The sequence below is a fragment of the Octodon degus genome, unplaced genomic scaffold, assembly GCF_000260255.1.
Source record: "Octodon degus isolate 3935 unplaced genomic scaffold, OctDeg1.0 scaffold00215, whole genome shotgun sequence".
Taxonomy (NCBI): Eukaryota; Metazoa; Chordata; class Mammalia; order Rodentia; family Octodontidae; genus Octodon; species Octodon degus.
The window spans coordinates 751,899-771,889 of NW_004524791.1; the positions used below are offsets into that span (position 1 = coordinate 751,899).

Genomic DNA, 19,991 nt, shown 5'->3' on the forward strand with positions numbered 1-19,991 from the left:
CTTGGCAGGAAGATCTGCGGGCCGGGCGTCATGGGGTGGGAGCCCCTCGTGGACTTGGGGGTCGTGGACCTGGCCAGGCGGCACCTGCGCGCTAGGGCAAGGCTGGGCCAGCTGGAGTGCAGTCTGTTGGTCTGGCAAACTGCCCTTTGTGTCCAAGTGCTTTCTAAACGCCCTGCGGGGCTCGGTTTGGAATCTGAGGAGTAGGGTAGAGACCCCACGGCTTGGGAGAAAGTGCGCCTTTGTAAAGGTGGCAGGAGCCCAGGAGCAGTCCCCAGCCCAAGCCCATTCTCAGGGGCAGGGATGCTGGTGGTGCGTGTGGCCCCTGGCCGTGTCGCCAGCCTGGCCTCTGTCCCCGGTGGGGCCCCTTAGGTGAGAGCCTCCTGCCTTGCCCTCCGCCTCCTCCGGGTTACTTAAGCTTGGAGCTTCAGCGTTGCTCACCGGTGTTTACGGCCGCCCCCGCCCGCCCGCCCGCCCGCAGGGACGGCACAACCAGAGGCGCAGCTGTCTGACTCAGCCGCTCCACAGGTGAGAGCGCCCAGGGCGCAGGTCCTGGCTGGCAGCAGGATGACACAGGCTGCCAGGCTGAGGGAGTCACGTCTGCCCTATGTGTAGGAAAGCAAGGAGCAGCCACCAGGGCAGGTCTTGGGCAGCAGCATCTGGGGAGTAGGGGGTGTGCCCCAGCTACCCAGTGCATGGTTGGCATTTGTCACTCGTTCTGGCACCAGGACCTGATGCTGAAGCCAGGAGGGCAATGGTGGACACACACTAGGTTGGGTTTTGACACTTGGCCTTTCTTTTCTTGGAGCCCGCGGTGGTGCTGGAGCTAATCCAGGGGTCAGCCCGCCAACGAAGGGGCGGGGCAGGTGGGGAGGCTTGGTGTGACTGTTGGTCCTGAGTAGGGAAGGCAACATGCTGTCCTCATTCTGCGGGTCCTGACCTGTTGGGGACAGCTTTCAGGACCATGGCTGGTTAGTGAGCGGCTTTGTGGGTTCCCTGACTAGGATTTGAGAAGGGGTGAAAGCCCAAGTGGTGCAAATGGGGCTGGAGGCTGTGCCTTGCCTGGAGTTAGGCTTGCAGAGGTTGGGCTCACAGCAGGAAGCCTCCAGTGACTCTGGCCTGCGGCCCTCTCCCCTCAGCCAGGCCTCTGGCTGTGAGTGACTTCCCTATGCCTGGAGGAAGTTCAGGCTGCAGACCTAGAGCTCTGTGGTTTGGGGCAGAAGTCAGTCCCCCCACCCCCCCCAGGCTGAGCCATTAGCCAGAGGAAGGGGAGCCAGGTCTGCGCAGCAGCCAGTCGCTCTGGTGGCCAGGGGGCCTGCCACTCCCGGGAGTCCCAGCTGCATCCCCTGGACTTTTTGTATTTATCAGCGCAGGTGTTGCTTGTGCCCCTGCAGTGGAGGACAGGGCTCCAGGCCAGCGCCCCTCATGGAGGCACAGGTGGGACCTGGCTGCCACCTTTCCCTTACCCCCAGGAACTCGCAAGGGCTTGTGGAGTCAGCTGGTAAGGCCGGTTTTTCCTGGCCCCATCCAAAGCTTTGGAATTCCCGGCCTGGGTTACTCGAAGTCCAGAACCTGGTGGAGCTGGATGGGTGCCCTCATGGGGTAGTGTGTTAATTACCTGTCTTGCGGTGAGGCCTCCTTTCCTCCCCCCTTCCTGGTGCCCAGGCTTGTTCACGCGGGGAGCGCTGGCCCTTAACCTGCAGGGACCCATGTTTCAGGTGACATTTCAGCCTGGTGGCTGTGCCGTTACCAGCCGTCTTGCTTTAATTCTCCCCCCGCGGAGTCTCAGATCTCTTAAGACCTAGCCAAGCATAGCAGGCAGGGACACGAGCTTCTGGCCACACTGCCCGGCCTGGCCTTTGTCGCTGGGCCCAGGCCACAGCCTGGGAGGTGACACTGCTGAGTGTTCCTGTCAATGAGAATTTATCGCACGCATGCTTCTGGGAGGTGTACAGACAGATAAATGGGAGTGGCCCTTTGCTCTCCTGCCACAGCACTTGCACAGGGGCCTTTCCATCTTGCTTCTGCAGCGGGTCGCCCTCCCGCCGCCCCCCATGCCCTCCTGTGCCTGTCAAGTGCCCTGTCCTGCTGGTCTGCCCCCATAGCCTAGAACTCTGCTCAGCTGCAGACCCTACCTGCCCCCCAACTTGGGGTGCCTGTTACCCCCAGGCCAGTGCCCAGGGACTGAGAGCCTGGAGGGAGGCCTGGAAGAACTTCATGGGGAGGGAGTGAAGCTTGAGGGTTATGTGGGCCCCCAGTGGGACTGGCGATGGCCAGTCATGATCAGTTTTGGGTGTCGCCTAGGGGCTTCAGCAACAATGTTAGGTGGCACCTTAGCCCAGCTGAGGCCAGCTCTCTGCGGAAGGAGCAGCATATGCTTTAATCCTTCATAGGGATCTCGAGGGGCTATGTTGCCCTGGGAAGGTGGCCTGGGGCTGCTCAAGGCAGGGACAGGGCTGTGGCAGGTGGGGGACGTGGAACTCCCAAGCAGGGACAATACCAGTAGCTAGGGATAGGTGCCCATGTGGACATCCAGAGTGCTCAGCCCTCCCCTCTGACCAGACCACTGGGTCTGGGAGGCCTCTGTGTCCTAACCATAGGGCAGGAAGGGCTTTGTTACAGCGGGTGCTTCCTGGGGGTTTGGGGACTCAGGCCCTATGTGGGCTGGCCCTGCAGGTTCCTGGGGCTCCTGGGCTTCTAAACACAAAGCCAGGCGTCTTGTCCATGTTCCTCCTGGCACCCAGGATCCTGGGAAGCTGGTGTGGGGGAGGCACAACTTCCCCACCCCCTTGGGGCTGTGGCTGGGAGTTGGGGTCTGGTGAGGGCAAGCGCTTCAGCACAGGGCTGCCCGCCCCCACCCCACCCTTTCTGCGCAGCTCAGATGGCTCTGTGGCCGCAGGCCGCAATAAAAGGTATTGATCCTGCACTCCTGGTCAGCACCGTATTGATGCTGGACGGGTTAAGCCGCCCCAGAGGAACATCTGCGTGTCAGCTGAGGAGGATGGCTTGCAGAAGGGGCTCCTTCGCAAACACTGCTGGTCCTCTCCTGATGGGTGGTGGAGCCCAGGGTGCCGGACACCCCCACCCCCCACTCCGCACCCTCAGTGGCAGGTGCCTTCTCCAGGTGACCTCAGGCACTGTGCAGGGCTGATCTGACTTTGCTATTGAGGGTTTAGGTGAAGGCTCCCTTGTGTCTTGGCATGCATGGGAGTGTTCCTTCCGTTGGCAGGGCATCATGCGGTGCCTTGGGTGCAGGGGTCACCCCACCTCTCATCCCGATGCCCTCGGGGTGGGGGCTGACCCTGGAAGGCAGGGAGGGGTGGTCATGGAAGGTTGGGGCCTAGATGTTGTCATTAGCAGGGCGGGAGTGGGTACTGAAGCCACGGGAGCCATGTCAGTGTCCTGTGCTTTGTGGGCCTAAGAAGCTAACTAAGGGTTGGTGGCTGGTGTAGAAGGAAGGCCCTGCTTACAGTGGGGTGCTTGAGCCAGGTGTGGGGGCACCTGCCTGTAATCCCAGCACTTTGGAGGCTGAGACAGGATTGCTGGGAGTTTGAGGCCAGCTGGGTCTACATAGAGGCCCTGTCTTAATGTCCCCTCTCAAAAAGATGCCCACCTAGGGGCCCTTCACTCCATCTGGAAGTGATTAGCTTCTCCCAACCAAGTTCCCAGTGCTTTCATCGCTGAGTGAATTTTTATAATTTTGTTTTCTTTTGGGATGTGATAGTTTTTCCACTTACTTCAATATACAAGGTTCCTGTGGGTGATCAGGCCGGCCTAGGTATTGAGGGCCCCAGCGGGCATAGTCAGGTGGAAAAGGATGCTTTGCAGGGGACGGATGAGCAGAGTCCAAGTCCACCCATGCCCTGCTTGGCATGGCCCCGAGCCCAACTCCTTGGTCCCTGAGCTGCTGGGGACTTTTCGTCATTGGGCTCTTGGTGATTTCTGGTGACTTCAACTGGGGAGCTGAGGAGTGTGGTGTGCCCTGAGATTGCATCTGGTTTCCATCAGATTTTCTACACGTTTTCTCAATTGGATCTTCCCTTCTGGATGTGTGTCTTTTAGAGCCAGGAGACTCATAAGTCGGGGCGCTGAGTAGCTGGTGTCCAGTTGGGGCTACTGAAGTGTCCCTGAGCCGAGTTCTTGCAGGTGCGTGGAACCACAGTGGCTCACTTCCATGCTTCCACTTGACGAGAGGGTGAGCTGTGGGCACCTGGGAGAAGCTACATGAGGATTCAAGCCAGGTCCTCCCCTGTGCAGCGCTCCATGGCGGGGTCCCTCTTGGTGCTGGGCAGCAGCCTGGGCCTATCCTGCAGGGAGGGGCACAGCATGCTGCTGAGCTGGGCACTTTTCTCATGCTACTTTGTGCCGACGGTTGTTTGGGGGTGTAGCCCCTGTTAAGTCAGGGACACCTGTACATCACACAGATGAACCCTGAAGCCAGAGTCTCCTACCAGCGCTGGCAGAGTGGACAGTGGGTTAGACAGGGTTCAAGCTTTCTACACCCCACGACCCAGGGGGTTGCTGTGCTCAGTGGGTTTGGAGAAGGGAAGATGGCAGGGTGTGAGCTACATACGTGAGTTCCCAAAGGTTGGGGCAGAGCATCTCTGAAGCCCCAAAACCCCAGGGCCCCAAAATCAGAAACTCAGTGCTGACAGGTGTCCGGGGGAGCGGGGGGATCTGCACCAGCCCGTGCAAAGTCGAGGAAGTCTTGTAACCTTCAGGCTGAGCGTCAGGCTCACCTGAACAGAGGGCATCTGAGTTTACACTGGAGCCCTGTTTGGTTTGTGTCTAGTTGTTGCCCCCCCCCCCCATGCAGTCATGGGGCGGGGACTTCTAGAGTTTGAGTAGGATTTCTTTTCTTCTCTTTTTTTTTTTAGCTGGCTCAGGCTGCCTTAAGGGCAGGTCTGGGGATCGAACCACAGTCCCTTGCGCCTGACTGGGTTTGCCAGAGCAAGCGCTTAAACAACTGAGCTAACCCGAAAGCCCCCAGGGCCTGTAGAGTTTGAGATTAATTTATGATCCACTGGGATTATGGGTCTTAGTACTGCTGGGATTATGGGTGTGAGTACTACACCCAGCCTGGGGCATGTAGCCTGAATACAGTTTAAGAGAGACAGACTTCCTCTCTGTAGCCATTGTTGCCACTGTTCACCTCCATTTTGCTCTCTGCACTGCCACTACCATGAACTGCTGCCTCTGCCGTGTGCCACTCAGCCTTGGAGCCAGCTGAGTGTGGACTGAAACCTCCAGTAACTGTGAGCTAAATAAACTTTTCCTTCCTTCATTTTGGGTGTCAGGTATTTGTCCCAGCAGTGAGGGAAGAGTGGCTGAGGCAAACCCGGCCCCAAACTCTGCCTGGCAGTGCAGCTATTCCAGCGTCTAGACTCCCCAAGCCCACAGGTGCCCCAGGGGCTGCCCGCCCCCAGCTGCTTGGCCGGCTCTGGCTGCTGGTGGTTGCTCCTCCGAGGCCCGCACAGCCTCAGTGTGGGAGCTGGGAAGGAGCCCAGCTTGGTCCTGAGTGCTTGTCTCGCCCGGGGCTGTGGCAGATCCCCGGTGGGCTTTCTGGGTGGGGTTCCAGGCAGCTTCATTGCCGGTCCTGAAGGAAGCCTGGCTGGGCCTCAGCTTCCTGCTCATTTTGTCAGAGAATTCACAAGTTCCCACTTAAGATTATGGGGGACCTCTCGAGAAGAGGATCGTGGTGCTTGAACCTGGCTGGGCAGCCATTCATCAGGTAACAGGGGCAGTTGGGGTTGGAAGGAGGCAGCAGGCGGGCCCCGGCTGGGGCAGGCTGGGGCCCGGGAGCTCACAGCCCCTGGTTTCTGCTGGGGGAGAGGGCAGTTCTTTGATAGTTCCATTTTGAAGGCCACCTTGACAGAGGAAGGTTTGGTTTTGCCATTGAAGCCCTTGATAACATCGGGGCCTGGAAGGAGGGGCTTCAGAGGTGGTAGATGAGCTGGACAGGAAGACACAGAGCTTGGAGTATTAGGGACTTTACCTTTGACCCCTGTATTTCCTTGGCCTACATAGGCAGCATACAAGGGGGCCTGTGACCACGGAGCTTGCTCCTTAGTGGGGTCTCTGCGAAGCTCCATGTAGGGGCGTGGTATAAACTTGAGTTGGTTCTCCCGGAAGAGGCCCGACTGCCGCGCTGCGTGGAGCCGTTGCACATGCCGACCTTTTCGTAAATGCAGGTAACTGTGCTGGGAGGCAGATCCCAGTTGAACTGCCTGGCCCTCTGGCGTGGCCAGGACCCTTCCTGGAGCCCTTGGGGGATGAATGTGCGGGCAGCATCACCGCAGGTCACAGGCCAGAGATCCCATCTGCCTGTGTGGCCCGTGCGGGCGCTGTCCTTGTCCTGGGGCCAGTTCTTCGGGGTCAGGCTGGAGTCCAGCAGCCCAGGACAAGAGGGAGGGGTGGGGACAAACTAAGGACGACTGGTGCTTGTGGGACAAATGGGCTTGTGGCTTCCAGTTTTTCAAGAGAAGCTGAAATTTTAGACTAGGTCTGTTTAAATGCGTTGCCCGCAGGCTCCTGTCCTGGCCCCATGGCCCAGCTCCAGGCCACGCGAGGGCAGATGACCGGGAGAAGAGACCAGAAGCCTGGTTGGGGCTGAGTCTCAACTTCTCTGCCCCTCCATACCCTTCAGGGGACCTGGCAAGGTCACTCATGTGGGGCTCCCCAGCTGTATTTGCAGCCCTGGGTGTGGCACAGGTGCTGCCTGGCCCAGCGGGGGTGCCCACTTCCATGTGATATGTCAAGGCCCCTCTGCCCAGGCTTGGTCTTGCTGTCCCCAGCTGCCCCTTGATGTCCCCATGCAGTGCACCCCTGGCTCCCACGCATCTGTTGTTCCTCTGAGTACTGTGGCCAGCCGGCCAATTGCATTTTGGGTTTGGTTCTCTGGGGACAGGGCTCTGGGGAGGGTCCAGGCTCAAGACTCAGCAGGGCTGTCTTTTGCTCCTTCGTACCTTGAGAGAATCAGAAACCCTGGGCTTTATGGGAACTAGAGGACAAGCGATGGCTGCCAGGGCCATCCTCCACACAGCCCTGACCCTGCTGGCTCCTGGCCTGCACTGTGGAAACTTGGAGGCCTCTGTGGCCAGCACGGCCGGCTTGGGTGTCCGTCCTTGGGACCTCCGGGCTGCTCCAGGTGCCTCCGCCACAGGCCGTTAGCGTTGCTGAAAGGCTCCTTTGTGATGCCCAAGGCCAGAGGGTGGCTGGCGAGCTCCTGTGCCCAGCCACTCGGGGCTCCCTCTGGTGTCACCTTGCTCCCTGGTGGGTTCTGTCATCCTTGTCCCACTTGTAACCTGGGTGCCCAGGCACAGCAGGAGTGCTGGGGACCTTCCTTCTCCCTTCTGGGGCTTGTGGGGGTGCTGTCTAGGAAAGGGAGCCGGTGGGGTCTGCCCAACTCTCCTGGGCCTGAAAACACCCTTCCTACCTCAGTTTCCCCTCCTGGAAACCAGACAAGACCTGCAAGGTGATGGTCTGGGTGAAGGACGCAGCAAGGGCCAGGGCCAGCAGGGCCCCTGGCCCTAGAGCCACACCCCCACCAGCAACAGGTGACAAGGCCAAGCTGTGTGGCTGGTTGCTCATCTCACTTGGCCTTTGCTCATCTCTCTCCAGAGAGGAGCAGAGGGTGACCTGACTTACTGGCAGGGCCTCCACAGACAGCCGCTCCTCTGGTCTGTCTGCTTCCGGCCTGCCCCTTGTTCCTGACTCCCAGCCCTGCACCAACCCAGACTAGAATAATGGTGTCCAGAGGGCAGGCCAGAAAGCTTAGCTCTAGAACTAAAGCTTCCTGCTTGCTGGGCGCAGAGGCTGGGGTTCTATCCCCAGGGTGCCTTAATGGCCCTGCCCCCAGGGCATGCTGTGATAGGGATTGAAACCGGGCATGGTGGCTAGCACCTGTAATCCCAGAATTTAGGAGGCTGAAGACAGGAGAATTGCTACAAGTCTGATCTGTGTAGCGAGAGCCTGTAGACCCTATACTAAAATACGAAAAGCAGTTGTGTCCAACGTCCTTGCCGTTGGCCGTGTGCCTCTGCCCAGCCTTTGCCCAGGCTTGGGGCCTCCATCCAGAGCAGCTGTGGGCATGGCTGTCTCTTCAGCCCACTCTGCATCCCCCCGCTTCCCTGCCCGCCCTTCCCTGCTGTCCCGGCCGCCATGGCTCTGTGGCCAGGTCTGGCTGGGTGCCAGGGTCTTCGTTATCCTGGCGGGTCTCTGGGAGAGGGCCTTTTGCCGACACTGCGCCCGGGTTCTGGCCTGGCAGGGATCTAGCTGCCTGGCTACAGGGAGGCCGGGGACACACGAAGCCCTCCCTGTTCACTGCGGAGCTGTGGCTGACACGGCCACCAGGCTGGACGCGGGGTTCATGGTGGCCGCAGGGACAGCCAGGCACACGCGGTATATTGTCGGGGCCACCTACCTGCTCTGAAAGCCCAGCCACGTGCTTGTCTGGCACCTAGAATGCAGCCCTTGGGGGTGCTGGGCCCTTGGTTCTGTCGGGGCCAAGGCCACCTGCCCCACTACCTTCCCGCACCTGCAGTTGGTGCTGGTCATGACCTTGCTTGCTGACCTTCTTTGGAGCTAGTCAGGGCGGACACACCAGCAGCTTGGGGTCCCGGGGGGGCCTTTGGCCTGTGCTGCTCTTCCCTCCTCCCCATCCCTCCACTGGAGCTGGCTTTGCTTGGAGAGCTCATGCAGGCCGCAGGCAAACAGAATAATGAATTTATTATGAAGCTGCGTGGCTCCGGGGATCACGTGGCTCCCTTGCTGCTGCTGCCACCTGGTCCTTCAGGCAGGGTGACCCCAGTCTTGTCAGGGCTGCAGGAGCCTGCTTCTTGGGCTGGGATCAGGTGGGGGGGGGGCTTCTATTTGTTCACAGACATTTCTACAGTCCTGAGGAGCAACCGGGAAGGCGGTTAGAGTGGCGCAGGCGGGCTGCCCTCTGGGCCCCCTTGAGGGGTGTAATTACGGGGGCTGCCAGGGGAGGGGCAGGTTGGTGCTTGATCCAGAATGGCAGCGGATTCATCCCAGCCATTAGCTGGTAATTACAGCGCAGGGCGGGGCGCAGCCTGAAGAGCAGGCCTGAAAGGAAGCAGTAATTATGAGATCTGCTGGGGGGGCTGGGGGCTCGGGCTCAGGCGCTCAGTCTGCCGTGTAATAAGGCTGTGCACCCCCCCCCCCGTGTCCAGTGTCGTGACAGTGGGGGGACTTGCCAGGTCCCTTCTGTGGGTCCAGGGACAAGGTGGCCTTGTGACAGTAACTCCTGCCTGGCTCAGACTGTTCCCCCTCACCTCATGGTGTGGTGCGGGGAGTGACCGTGTTAGTGGGGCAGAGAAGAGCAGAAGTGTCCACCAGGGCCAGTCCGGAAACGGACATGGTAGTCGCCAGTAGCCAGGCCAGGCTGCCGGGCACGGTGCCAGGTCGCAGTGTGAGCTCTGATGGGGATGTCTGTTTTTCTCTCCCTGCCCTCTGGCTCTGGGTGGGCTCAGAGAGCCCAGGGGGACACTCCCAGCCCTGATTTGGGGGTGCCCATGTGGAGGCCCTGTGCTGCCTATATAGGTGGTGCTTCCTTGGGGTGGGTGTGGGGGTGTCAGTGCAATTGCCCAGCTGCTGCCCTGGATTATATCTTACCTGGCCCTCACCCATTGTTGGCGTTGGCCTTTGAGAGCTGCCCTTGTCCCCAGCTGTTAGGATGAGTCCACTTGAGCAGATCACGCAGAAGGATCCTGGGGAGGCAAGATGGTGGGGGCGGGGGCACTGATTCACAGATAACCTAGAGGACAGGAGCAGCCTCCTGTGCCTGCTGCCCTGGGTCACCATCAACCCAGGAGACTGCCTGGTTGGGCAGCACCCCCCTACCCTTGGGGGCGTGGGACTCTTCCTGGGCTTCGAGGTTGGCCATCTGTCCTTGTGGGAGCTGTCCATGGGCTGCGGTCCCGGTCGTCCCAGCAGAGCAGGAGAAATGCTGATTTTAGCTTCCTCTTAGTGAAGCTGCACTCGATTCTGTTTCCAGTGGCCTGACACCGGAGGAGCAGCTTTCTGGGTGGAGAGTGCTGACAGCACCAGGCACAGGGAGGCTTGCTGGGCTGTCTCGATGCCTGCAGGAGTGTGGCAGTAAGCTTGAGATGTCCTTGGCCAGGGAGGGCACAGAGGGTGGTGCTGCCTTGGGACCCTGGCGCAGGAAGCTGCCGGGGCCTCCACTGTTGTGTGCAGCCCTGTCCTGGGGCCACGTGCCCCTGAGCTCCACCCACGGACCCGTTCAGTGCCATGACCTGGTGCCCTAGTAGCCAGTTGCAGCCTGCCTCAGGCTTCCAGAGTGGTGGGAGGGCACTGGGCGGGGACTGCATGGCTCCTTCCAGGCCTAGAGAGAGGGGCAAGGGTCCATGGCACCAAGTCCCTGTCTCCTGTGCACGCACCAGGGCTTGGCCACCCCTAGGGACTGGGACAGCATCACACCCCTGGGCCTGTCCTGGACCCCAGTCACTGTCTCCACCCAGGAGGTTGGGGTGCGGCAGGCTGGAGGCCACTTGGGCTTCTGGGCAGGGGAGGGGGGAAGGTGAAGGGTAGTTAGGTTGTGTGGATTGAGCTGACCTATACTTGGTGGCCTCACCAGGGAGCTTTCTCCTGGCTCCTGGATGAGCCTCTCAGAGTGGTGACTCTCAGCACCTAATCCTGCAACCCTGCCACCCCGGAAGCCACGCTACACCGCTGCCCCACCTCTTTGGTGGAGGTTAGTGTAGCCAGATGCGGTGGCGCATACCTGTCACCCCCACACCCTGGGAGGCTAAGGCAGGAGGATCCGGTGTTTAAACCCTGCCTGGTTAACCAGGCGAGATCCTGTCTCAAGATAAAAAAGGTTCAGGATAGAGATCTGTAGAGGCCCTGGGTTCAACCCCTAGCACTGGAAAGAAAAGAGGCGCCAGACTTGGGAAAGGCTGCAAGACAGGCGGCGGCAGGGGTGCTCGTGGGCCCGTTGGAGTGAGGTGCGTCCTGCTGGGCATGGCCCTGGGCTGTGGGGAGCCGGGCCAGCCCTGAGGGCAGGAGCACCGCCTGCCTGTCCGGGTGCGCCATCAGGGCCCTGCAGCCTTCAGGTGGAGGGTCTGGTGGTCATTTGGTGCGGGGGGTGTCGTCTTCATCACTTTCATTCCACAGTCTGTGTCAGCAGCACGCAGTCACCCCCTTTCTTCCAGAGGACGTGGCCCACACGTGAAACGTCAGGCTCAGTCTCAGTCTCAGGTCCCTGAGATTGTCATCGATGCCTCATGTGGGCCACGTCCTCGTAAGACAACAACAGAAACTTTGCTTTTCATCATACTTGGGTGATACTTGAGTTAAGCTTGTGTGTCTCGCTCATCCTCCGTAGAGTGCTGTGCTCTGTCCGTGCGCCTGTTTTCCTACAGATGACTTCAGTTCGTCCTTGCTGGTGGCAGCATAGTACTCCGTTGTATAATACCAGATTTTCTTTCTCTGTTCATCTGTCGATGAGCTCGGCTGTCCTGAGTGACAGTTGTCTCCTCGGAGGATGACTCTGTCCCTGTCGTGTTGCCCCAGGCGCCTTGCTGGGACCCCAGGACCTGCTGGTTTATGCTGGTGCTAGTCCTCCAGGGTGTGGGGCTGTGTCCCCCCCCTTGGTGGTGTGTGTGCCAGCTGCTGGGCCTGCTCAGAGGGAGGGGCCGCTGGCAGGCTGGCTGTGGCTTCCAGGAGGGCATGTGCGCCAGAGCCGACCTTGAGGGTCTCACTGTGTGTCAGGCAGACTGGCCGCGGCTAAACCTGGGCTCCCCACAGGGTGACCCTGACAGGAAAAGCTACAGTTCCTGTGTTAGAGAGGAAGAAACTAGAAAGTGAGGCATGGAGGCAGAGTGCCCTCTATGGGGTCACCAGTGGACTCCTCCTAGCCTGATGGGGGCCCTGTGCCTCCGCCCACATGGGGACCAGGGAAGGTGTCCGAGTCCCGGGTGCAGGAGAGGTGTGCGGGTGAGCAGGTGCCTGCGCCTGCCCTGCCCTGCCGAGCCACTGAGGGAGGCTAGGGCTCCCTGGGCCTTGACCTGTGTCCACATGTCCTGCCACAGCTGGAGGCCAGCACCTCACTGTGCTGCCGTGGGGCCCGGTGCCAAGGACGCTCTGGCTGTGCCTGCCCTGCAGTTTTCTCCATTGCCCCTGAACCGCATGCTCTCTGCCTGGGATGATGGAGGCAGCAGGCAGGCCTGTGACATCTTGGTCTTGTGCTGTTGGGTCACCCGTGGGAGCCCTGCCTGCTGGCCTGCAGGGACCCTCTTGGGCCCTGGGCAAGCCCGGCTCTCCCGGAAGCTGGGTGGCATGAGTGTGCACCTCCCTCCGTCTGTGTGACTGCTCCGTCTCCGCTGTGGCTCATCTTAGTGTGTGCGGCCATGAGGTGGTAACAGCTCCAGAAGATGTGGTCTTGGGGACCTGGGAGGCTTGGGTGTGGGCAGTGGCCCCATCTTGTCCTTCTCCGCCCCTGGCCACATGGGTTGGGTTTACAGATTCTTTCTTCATCGTGGGTGGGTGGTCAGTGCCAGCCCCACTCTGGAGGTCTGTGTAGCTGTAGGGTGACACTGTGGCCGTCTGGCTGGGCTGCCAGTGTGGCCCTGCACTTTCCTGCAGTGTTTGTCCTGAGAATGCTGATTCTGAGCCCTGGGCTCCAGTGTCCCTCCTGGCACACCTTCCTCTGGGACCCTTCAGGAGACACCTGAGTACCCGCCGTGGTCTGTATGGCTCTGGCTCGCGCCACCTGGGTGCAGCCCCGTGGGTCCGGCTGGGCTCTGGGCACAGGCCTGTCCTCCGCGCTGCTGTGCCGCTTCCGCGCCCCACCTGCCTCCCTGCATGCTTGTGGCGCTGCGCCCTCCGCGCTCTGGGTGACCCTGGTTCTTCTCTTCCTGTTTCAGGCATGAGCCATGAGCCCAAGTCCCCTTCGCTAGGGATGCTTTCCACCGCGACCAGGACCACCGCCACCGTCAACCCCCTCACCCCCTCGCCACTCAATGGCGCCCTGGTGCCCAGTGGCAGCCCGGCCACCAGCAGCGCGCTGTCGGCCCAGGCCGCGCCGTCCTCCAGCTTTGCTGCCGCGCTGCGCAAGCTCGCCAAACAGGCGGAGGAGCCCAGAGGTAAGAGGCGCCGCAGCTGCTGCGCGTGGGGGCTCTGTGCCGCCCCGGCCCCACATCCCCCAGGAGTGCGGCAGGAAGCTGACCTGCGCCCACTGCACGCTCAAGAGGAAGCGCACTCCCTAACCCAGATCCCACCCTGCTTCGCTTTGCCTCTGTCTGCTCTCCCACACTCCAGAGGCTGCTGTGTGGGGGACACATGGGGTGCCAGCTGGGCTGACCCAACCCTGGAGCCCCATCTGCTGCTAGTGTGGCCCTCACCAGGAGCTGGTGGCCTCGATGAAGCTCTCTCTCTGCTTCCAGGTGGGACAGAGTGCAAGCCTGCTGCTGACTGCTTCCCTGTGGTTTTTCTTGTGTCAGTGAGGGACCCTGAGGTCCAAGCCGGGCCCCTGGTGTTGCTGTGGTTCTGAGTCCCAGAATCCTGCCTGCCCAGCCTGGCCTGGCCTGGCGCCCTTCCAGTCCTGATGGCTATGGTGGCCCTACGTGCTCTCAGGTGATGGCTATTAGGTCCTCAGTTTGTGGCTGAGCTACCGGGCCCTGTGGCTTCTGGCCAGGTCCCTTGTGTCCCCTCCCCTGGGCTTTGTGCTCAGGGGCAGGGAACAGAGGATTTGGGTGCCCCGGCAGCCTCTGCCTGCCACCTGCCTTGACCTGAGGACAGGGCTCAGCACCCCAGTCCCAGTTTCTTCAGCTCCTGTGGAGCGGGCAGGGTCCTGATCCAGGGCTGTTCTGCTTTCTCTGTCTGTCCCAGCTCCTGCTTGCTACCCAGCCTTCAGGGTGCAGAGGCCTGGGAAGGCCAGCGGGCCCGGGCTGTGCCGCTGGCTCCTCCTCAGGCAGCCAAGGAACAGTGGCTCCGAGGAGGTGGCATCCTGCCCTCACCTGGCCACAGGCGCCTGCTGTAGGGCTGAGGCTCGGAGGAACTGGAGCATGGGGCCTGTAAGGGGCAGGGCTGGTGTTGGCTCCTGGCCAGAGTACAGGGGACAGACAGGTCTGCACAGGTCCCCAAGTCCCGGGGGCGGCTGTGTGGCGGGGATCTCCCGTGTGGCAGGCAGCATAGACCTCTAGCTGGCATCAGAAGTGGGCACCAGGCAGCTGTGGTGCCAGAGGCCAGCGGGGCTCCCTTGTACCATTGCCTGGGTGCTGTGGTACCAGGGGATTGGTTGCAAAGAGGTAGGCGTGGCTGGTGGGGTCTTGCTCAGGATCTGAGGCTGACACTCGGCCCGGGGACTTCCTGGTGTCCCTAGGCAGAGCCTGAGGCTCAGTGACTGCTGGGGCGCCTGTGAGCAGCTCCAGTGGGCCTGGACCTCCGTCACTGGGAAGACCCGTCTTCTCCCCAGGCTCATCTCAGCCACATCTCCAACCCCACTCCTTGCCACCCTCCACCTCTCCTTTGTCACCCTGTTCTGTGAAATTGGTACACAGCTGAGCTCGCCAGGGCGCAGGTGGCAGCATGGAGGCAGAGCCCTCGGGGTGTAGGTGTGCCAGCTGGGGGTGCATGCGTGTGGCCAGCAGGGTATCCTGTGTCCCAGCCAGTGAGCCTTAGGAAGGGGGGACCCAGCCTTTCTGTGTTCACTGTTCTGGGGGTTAAATTCAGGACATGCTGAGCTACACCCCTCACTCTCCTCCCACACTTTGAGGACCCAAGTTGTTCAGCTGCCCTTGTAGCCCTCCTACGTCAGCCTCCCATCCCTATCTGGCTTGACATTTCATTCTTAAGTCGTTTTAGAGTTTGCACGTCATAACGTTCGCCTTGTAAGCCCATAGTGGAGTGGTCTTAGTGGACACAGAATGACACAGTGTGGCCCTCTATAACTCCAGAATGCCCCTCACCCTGCCTTGCCCAGGCAGCAACACCCCGTCTCCAGGTTCTGGGTCCACCTGACCCAGCTGTCTCACTAGGGCTGGTGCAGGGCACCATTCTGGGCCCCGCCCTCAGATGACGTGAGAGCTGACCGTCCCTGGCTGCAGCACAGGGTGGAGCCGGGGACCCACAGTTGGGTATCCCAGTGGCTTCCTGCACACAGGCCTGGGCCCAGAGTCCTCTCTGCTGCTTCGGTGGTCTGGCACATGCCGTATGCCCTCTTCTCTCAGCCCTCCCACCATGCCCGTGTCTGAGGCAGTGTCGTCGTTTTCTCCACGGCTTCTTTTCATGGCGTGAGGGTCCAGTTTAGAACTTCAGCTCAGACAGAGCATCCGCAGTGTCTCACTCTCTGCCCCGAGAGGAAGGATGTGGAGAACACTGGGGCTGCGCGCGCAGCGCCTGGCGTGCTGTGGGGCAGCTGTCTGCCGCTCTGGCTGGGACTTTTCTCAGGCACCAGGGCAGGCAGAGGTGGGGCCTGGCCCCTCACCCGGCTGACTGTAGTTCTGGCCACCGCCTGCTGCATGCTTGGTGTGTTCCTGTTGCTGCTACTTGTCCCTGGGGCGTGGGGGTGCCCTGGCTGCAGCAGCCATGTTCCATCCAGGTCTTGTGCCTGCCATGGCCTCTGGGCTTTTGTGTGCCCATCTTCTTGGTTTCCTGGGTGGTGCAGGGTACCTAAGTCCACACTGAACCTGTGGTGTCACTGGGAGCACTGGAGGGTGTGCCCTGGGCAGGCCAGGCCCCTGCTTGCCTGGGAGTGACCCTTCAATACACAGTTCTTGGCGCCAGAGCCCAGCCCTGGAGTCCCCCTTGGAAAGAGTGCCACCTGGCCTGGTGCCAGGCCTCGGGTGCCCCCGGAGCTCTGGGACCCTCCCATACCTTGAGCCACCAGCCTGGCCCACGGTGCCCACCCCAGGGCCTCCTGCAGTCCCTCCTTCCCCAGGGCCCCCGCAGAGTCCCAGCCACCCCCGTCTGTGCGTGACGGCGCCGGGCTGTGCCAGGCGAGGCTCAAGCTGTGTGGCAATCTGCTGTCTCCTCAGGGATGAGGCGCCCGTCTGCTGCGGGTGGAGCTGCAGCCTGGAGCCCACAGTGTTCTCAGCCTACGCGACACTGGGGCTGTGAGCCTCTCGGTCCTGGGGAAGTAGCCACGATAGGGTGGGGCATGGCTGTCCACACTGGCCCTTGCCACTCACAGGCATCTTGGGCTCCTGTGTGCCTGCCACAGGGGCTAGGGGACTGCGTGGATAGCTGCGTGGCCCACGGGAAATGGTGGCTGCCCTGACTGCTGGCACTGTTGCCACCTGTAGACCAGTAGTCACACCCTTTACAGCTTTGCGGGCGCTGTGGACACAGAGCTCATGCGTGTAGTCCCGGAGGTGGGTGCTGTGCACCAGCGTCTGCCCAATCCCTGCAGCGGCATCTGCTGGCTGCCTGCCCCGTTTTGTTGTGCACAGGCTTTGCAGGTGAGGGGGCTGGCAGGTTCAGTTACCGCCAGGTCCCTGGTGCTTGAAACTGAGATCTTGGCTCAGGCGCAGAGGCTGGGTGGGTCCTGCATACTCGGGCAAGGTGTCACTGCCAGTTGGGCCTGGCAGGACCATTCTGCCACTGCCCACCTTGGAAATCCACCTTTTTCAAAACAACAGCACACATGGGGGCATCCAGCTGGCACGGCTACCTTGTGCGTGTCACCGTGTGGTGGGTGGGGCGCAGGTGTCTCCTGGTCCTGTCTGGAGGCCCATCTGTCCTTCTGCCCAGGTATGAGCTTGACAGGCATCTGGGCATTTCTGTCCTCAGCCTGGGATGTGGGAGGCAGTGGACCCAGAAGCGGGGACACTGGAAAGCAGTGTGGACCTAGCAAGCACCAGGGCCTGCCCAGGGCAACACACGGAGGCCGTCCCAGCGCCCCCCCACGGCATCACTGCCTCCTGGTTGTCCTGCCCTTGGCAGCTCTTCCCTCCTTGCCCCGTGAGCCCCCACTGCGTGGTGTCAGCCCAGCCTTTGCCCTGGCTCCTGAGGGCCAGCCGGGGCTCTGCACTTGGTGTGGCTGCTCTTGCTCTTCAGTCAGTGGCAGGTGGCCTTGGGAACGTGTCCTGGACAGCTGGCCCTGGCTGTGTAGGTGCAGGACGCTAGCTCGGCCCTTGTTCCTGCCTCCCTAAGCCGGCTGCTGTGCACTGAACGGCTCTGGCCCAGGTAGCCAGGTGGTGGGGCCAGATCCGACCAAGCAGCATATGGCAGCTACCATGCTCCATGTTGGCCAGAGCTCTCCAAGCCTGCAGGTTGTGACAGACGGTGACCTTGGCGCCACACTGCCCGTCTGTCCTTGCTGTGCCCAGGCCTGTGGGACTCTCGAGGGCTTTCCCCACCCCATCCTCATCAGCCCTGATGCCATGTGCTGTGCCTCTCAGGGCTCTTTGCTGACTGGCGTATCCTTGGGCCACTGTCACGCACCATTCCACCTTGCGGGAAAAGGAGGCTGGGCCAGGCCTGGGGCAATTGCTTCTGTCCTGCTGGTCACTTACTCCCTGACCAGTGGCATCCTGCAGCTGCAGGGGCCTTCTTCTCACCCAGCACAACATCCACCCTGAGCCAGGAGAACTCAGCCTGGGGACCTGAGGCGGGAGGTGGACCCAGGACGGCCTGAGAGGGCCTGTGGGCTGGGTGAGCTCTGTCCTCCACCTCTGTGTGCTCTACCCGCTGTGCTGGAGACAAGTCAGACGGTTGGATCTGGTGCAAAAGAGACTTGATGGGCTCTCCCCTCGGAGAACAGGCTGGGCACCCCGGGCCCTCACCAGCCCTGGTACCAGCACCTTGCTGGGCAAGAGCCTGTGGCTAGGCTATCCATTGGTCTGACCCCACTGTGGCACGCGGTGTGGGGTCCAGCCTCCCTTCTGGGAAGTCTGTCAGAGGCTGGGCAGGCTCCAGGGTGCAGAGGGTCCTGCCCGAGTCCCAGCCCAGTGGAGTCCAGGTGTCGGCTGCGGTGCCCAGGCCTGTGGGGCCGACCAGGCAGCACCTGTCTGCTGCTGCTGGGCCCCATTGTGGCCCCACGGCCTGGCAGAGCATGCAGTTGGCGCGCGGTGATGTTGACCTGGTGGCTTAAGCATGCGTCTAGGGGAGCTGGCAGTGCTGCTGGAACCACGCTGCTCCGTGCGTCCCGTCCCACTCTGCTCCTGGGCTGACTTCCGGGCCTCAGCTGTTAATCATGGGTGCTGGCAGGCCCAGCACTAATCTGTGAGGTCGGACGGCAGAGGTGAGGGACACCTCTGCTGCTTGTCATCAGCAATCCACTCCGACTCGTTGACTAAGTCCTGGCTGAATACTGCCAGTTAATTACAGGGATCGCGAACCTTCCTGCTCCAGCTGAGCGCTGAGGAGGAGGGCCAGGCGCCGAGCAAGCGCCAGCCTTGCTAATGGGCAGCACGCTGTCAGGCCATCGATCGCTGCTGCTCGAGTCTGAGGAGCTCCCCACACACACACCAGGGATCAGGCCGCTAATTGGCAGTGGCCTCCCTCCTCTGGCCCCTGCTTGGCTCCTGGGGTGCCAGGGAGGTGCACACGAAGCCATGGGGTATCAGCCTGGCCTGGCAGCCTCACCAGCCCCTGGCAGGCAGGGCTGGGGCTACGCAAAGCTGGGGATAGGGTCCCCTGGGAGCCTTGAGCCCACTCAGCCTTCTAGCCCAGGGCGCTAGTGTGCAGTTTTGCTCCTTTCCAGTCCTAGGGCGCGAATACCTACACCCTTCCCCCAACCCCTGCACAGAGGCAGGGACCCTGGCCTTGCTGGGCAGCGGTGGCTGCCAGGTGCCACCATCTTCCCAGAGTGTCCCGGGGTCAAGGCACAGGGGAGCAGAGTGCTCTTAAGGGGCTGCCTAGCCACAAGTGGGATAGAGGCCTCACGGCCACGCCACAGCTGGGCATAGCTTGTGTGGTTCAGGCCCAGGGACTCAGTGAGGGGTCACCCGTGAGCATGGGCCTTCCTGGGCCATGGCAGTGCCCCACAGTGGAGCAGACGGGACGAGGCACTTTTCTGGGGTTTTTTTCGTTGTTGTTTAAGAAAAGGTTTTATCCTTATTAGTATCGTTAAAACAAACAAAACAAAAAAACCCACCCTACAGAGATTCTCCCCAGCCAGCTGCAGAGCTGGCCCGAGGTCACGCTCTCGGGCTTCCCGCAGCCATAACTCTGCCCCCCAGCGGCACGGGTCTGGATTTAAACCAGTCTCTGGGCTTCCGTCTTTCTTTTTTTTTTTTTTTCTTTTCAAAGTTTTATTGATAGCTTCCGTCTTTCTGATGGAAGCAGTCAGCATCGCACTGTGTGCAATGGTTCCTGGGTCTCTAGGCTTAGTGTGACTGAGCTCTGGCCCCTTCCTGCAACTGAGGGCTGTGGGGGCCTTGCGGGCATGGCTGCGATGACCTCCATCTCCGGCCTGGGCGTGGTGTGTACAGACCTGGGCCGGGCGCAGCTGGTTGGGCCGATGAGTGTGTTCTGCAGCTGATGGCTCCTCCTTTGGTCCCTGAGACTGGCCCGTGTGGCCTTGGAGGTTCTTAGGGTGTGGACGGCTGTGTGCACCAGGCTGATGCCTCAGGGGTCTGGGAGTGTGAACGGGGTGCTGTGGAAGCTCACACTTACCATGCTGCCAGACCACTGGAGTTGGGTGGAGCAAGCCGCCCACCAGCCGAGGGTACATTGTGAGAGAGAGGCTGGGCACCAAGACCCTGCTGGGGGAGGGCTGTCAGTGGGCATGGCCACCCGCTGCAGGATGCCCTGGCTCGCTGCCTCCTGCTCAGTGTGATAAAGCCACCTCTGCTCCAGCCTGTTGGCAAGAGTCTGCACACCAGGAGCCCAGCTGTCTGCTGCTGCTTTCTGGAGCAGAGAGGTCCTGGAAACGGGGGTGGTGTGGATGTATCAAGGCCTGGTGGCTTATGCTCGCAGGTGGGCTCGCTCCCAGGTCCTCCCCGGGCAGGTGTGCTCGCAGATGGGCTTGCTCCCAGGTCCTCCCCGGGCAGGTGTGCTTGCAGATGGGC

At 61.3% G+C, this 19,991-nt stretch overlaps 1 protein-coding gene across 6 annotated transcripts in view; it reads left to right on the top strand.

Annotated features, from left to right (window-relative positions):
* The window catches only part of Gse1 (Gse1 coiled-coil protein), a 278,367-nt gene that overhangs the window by 236,497 nt on the left and 21,879 nt on the right, over positions 1-19,991 (top strand). For all 6 annotated transcript variants that reach the window (XM_023705263.1, XM_023705260.1, XM_023705265.1 and 3 more), the window contains exon 3: positions 12,903-13,121. In XM_023705263.1, the coding sequence (XP_023561031.1) occupies positions 12,903-13,121 (219 nt within the window). The remainder of the gene's footprint in view (positions 1-12,902; positions 13,122-19,991) is intronic.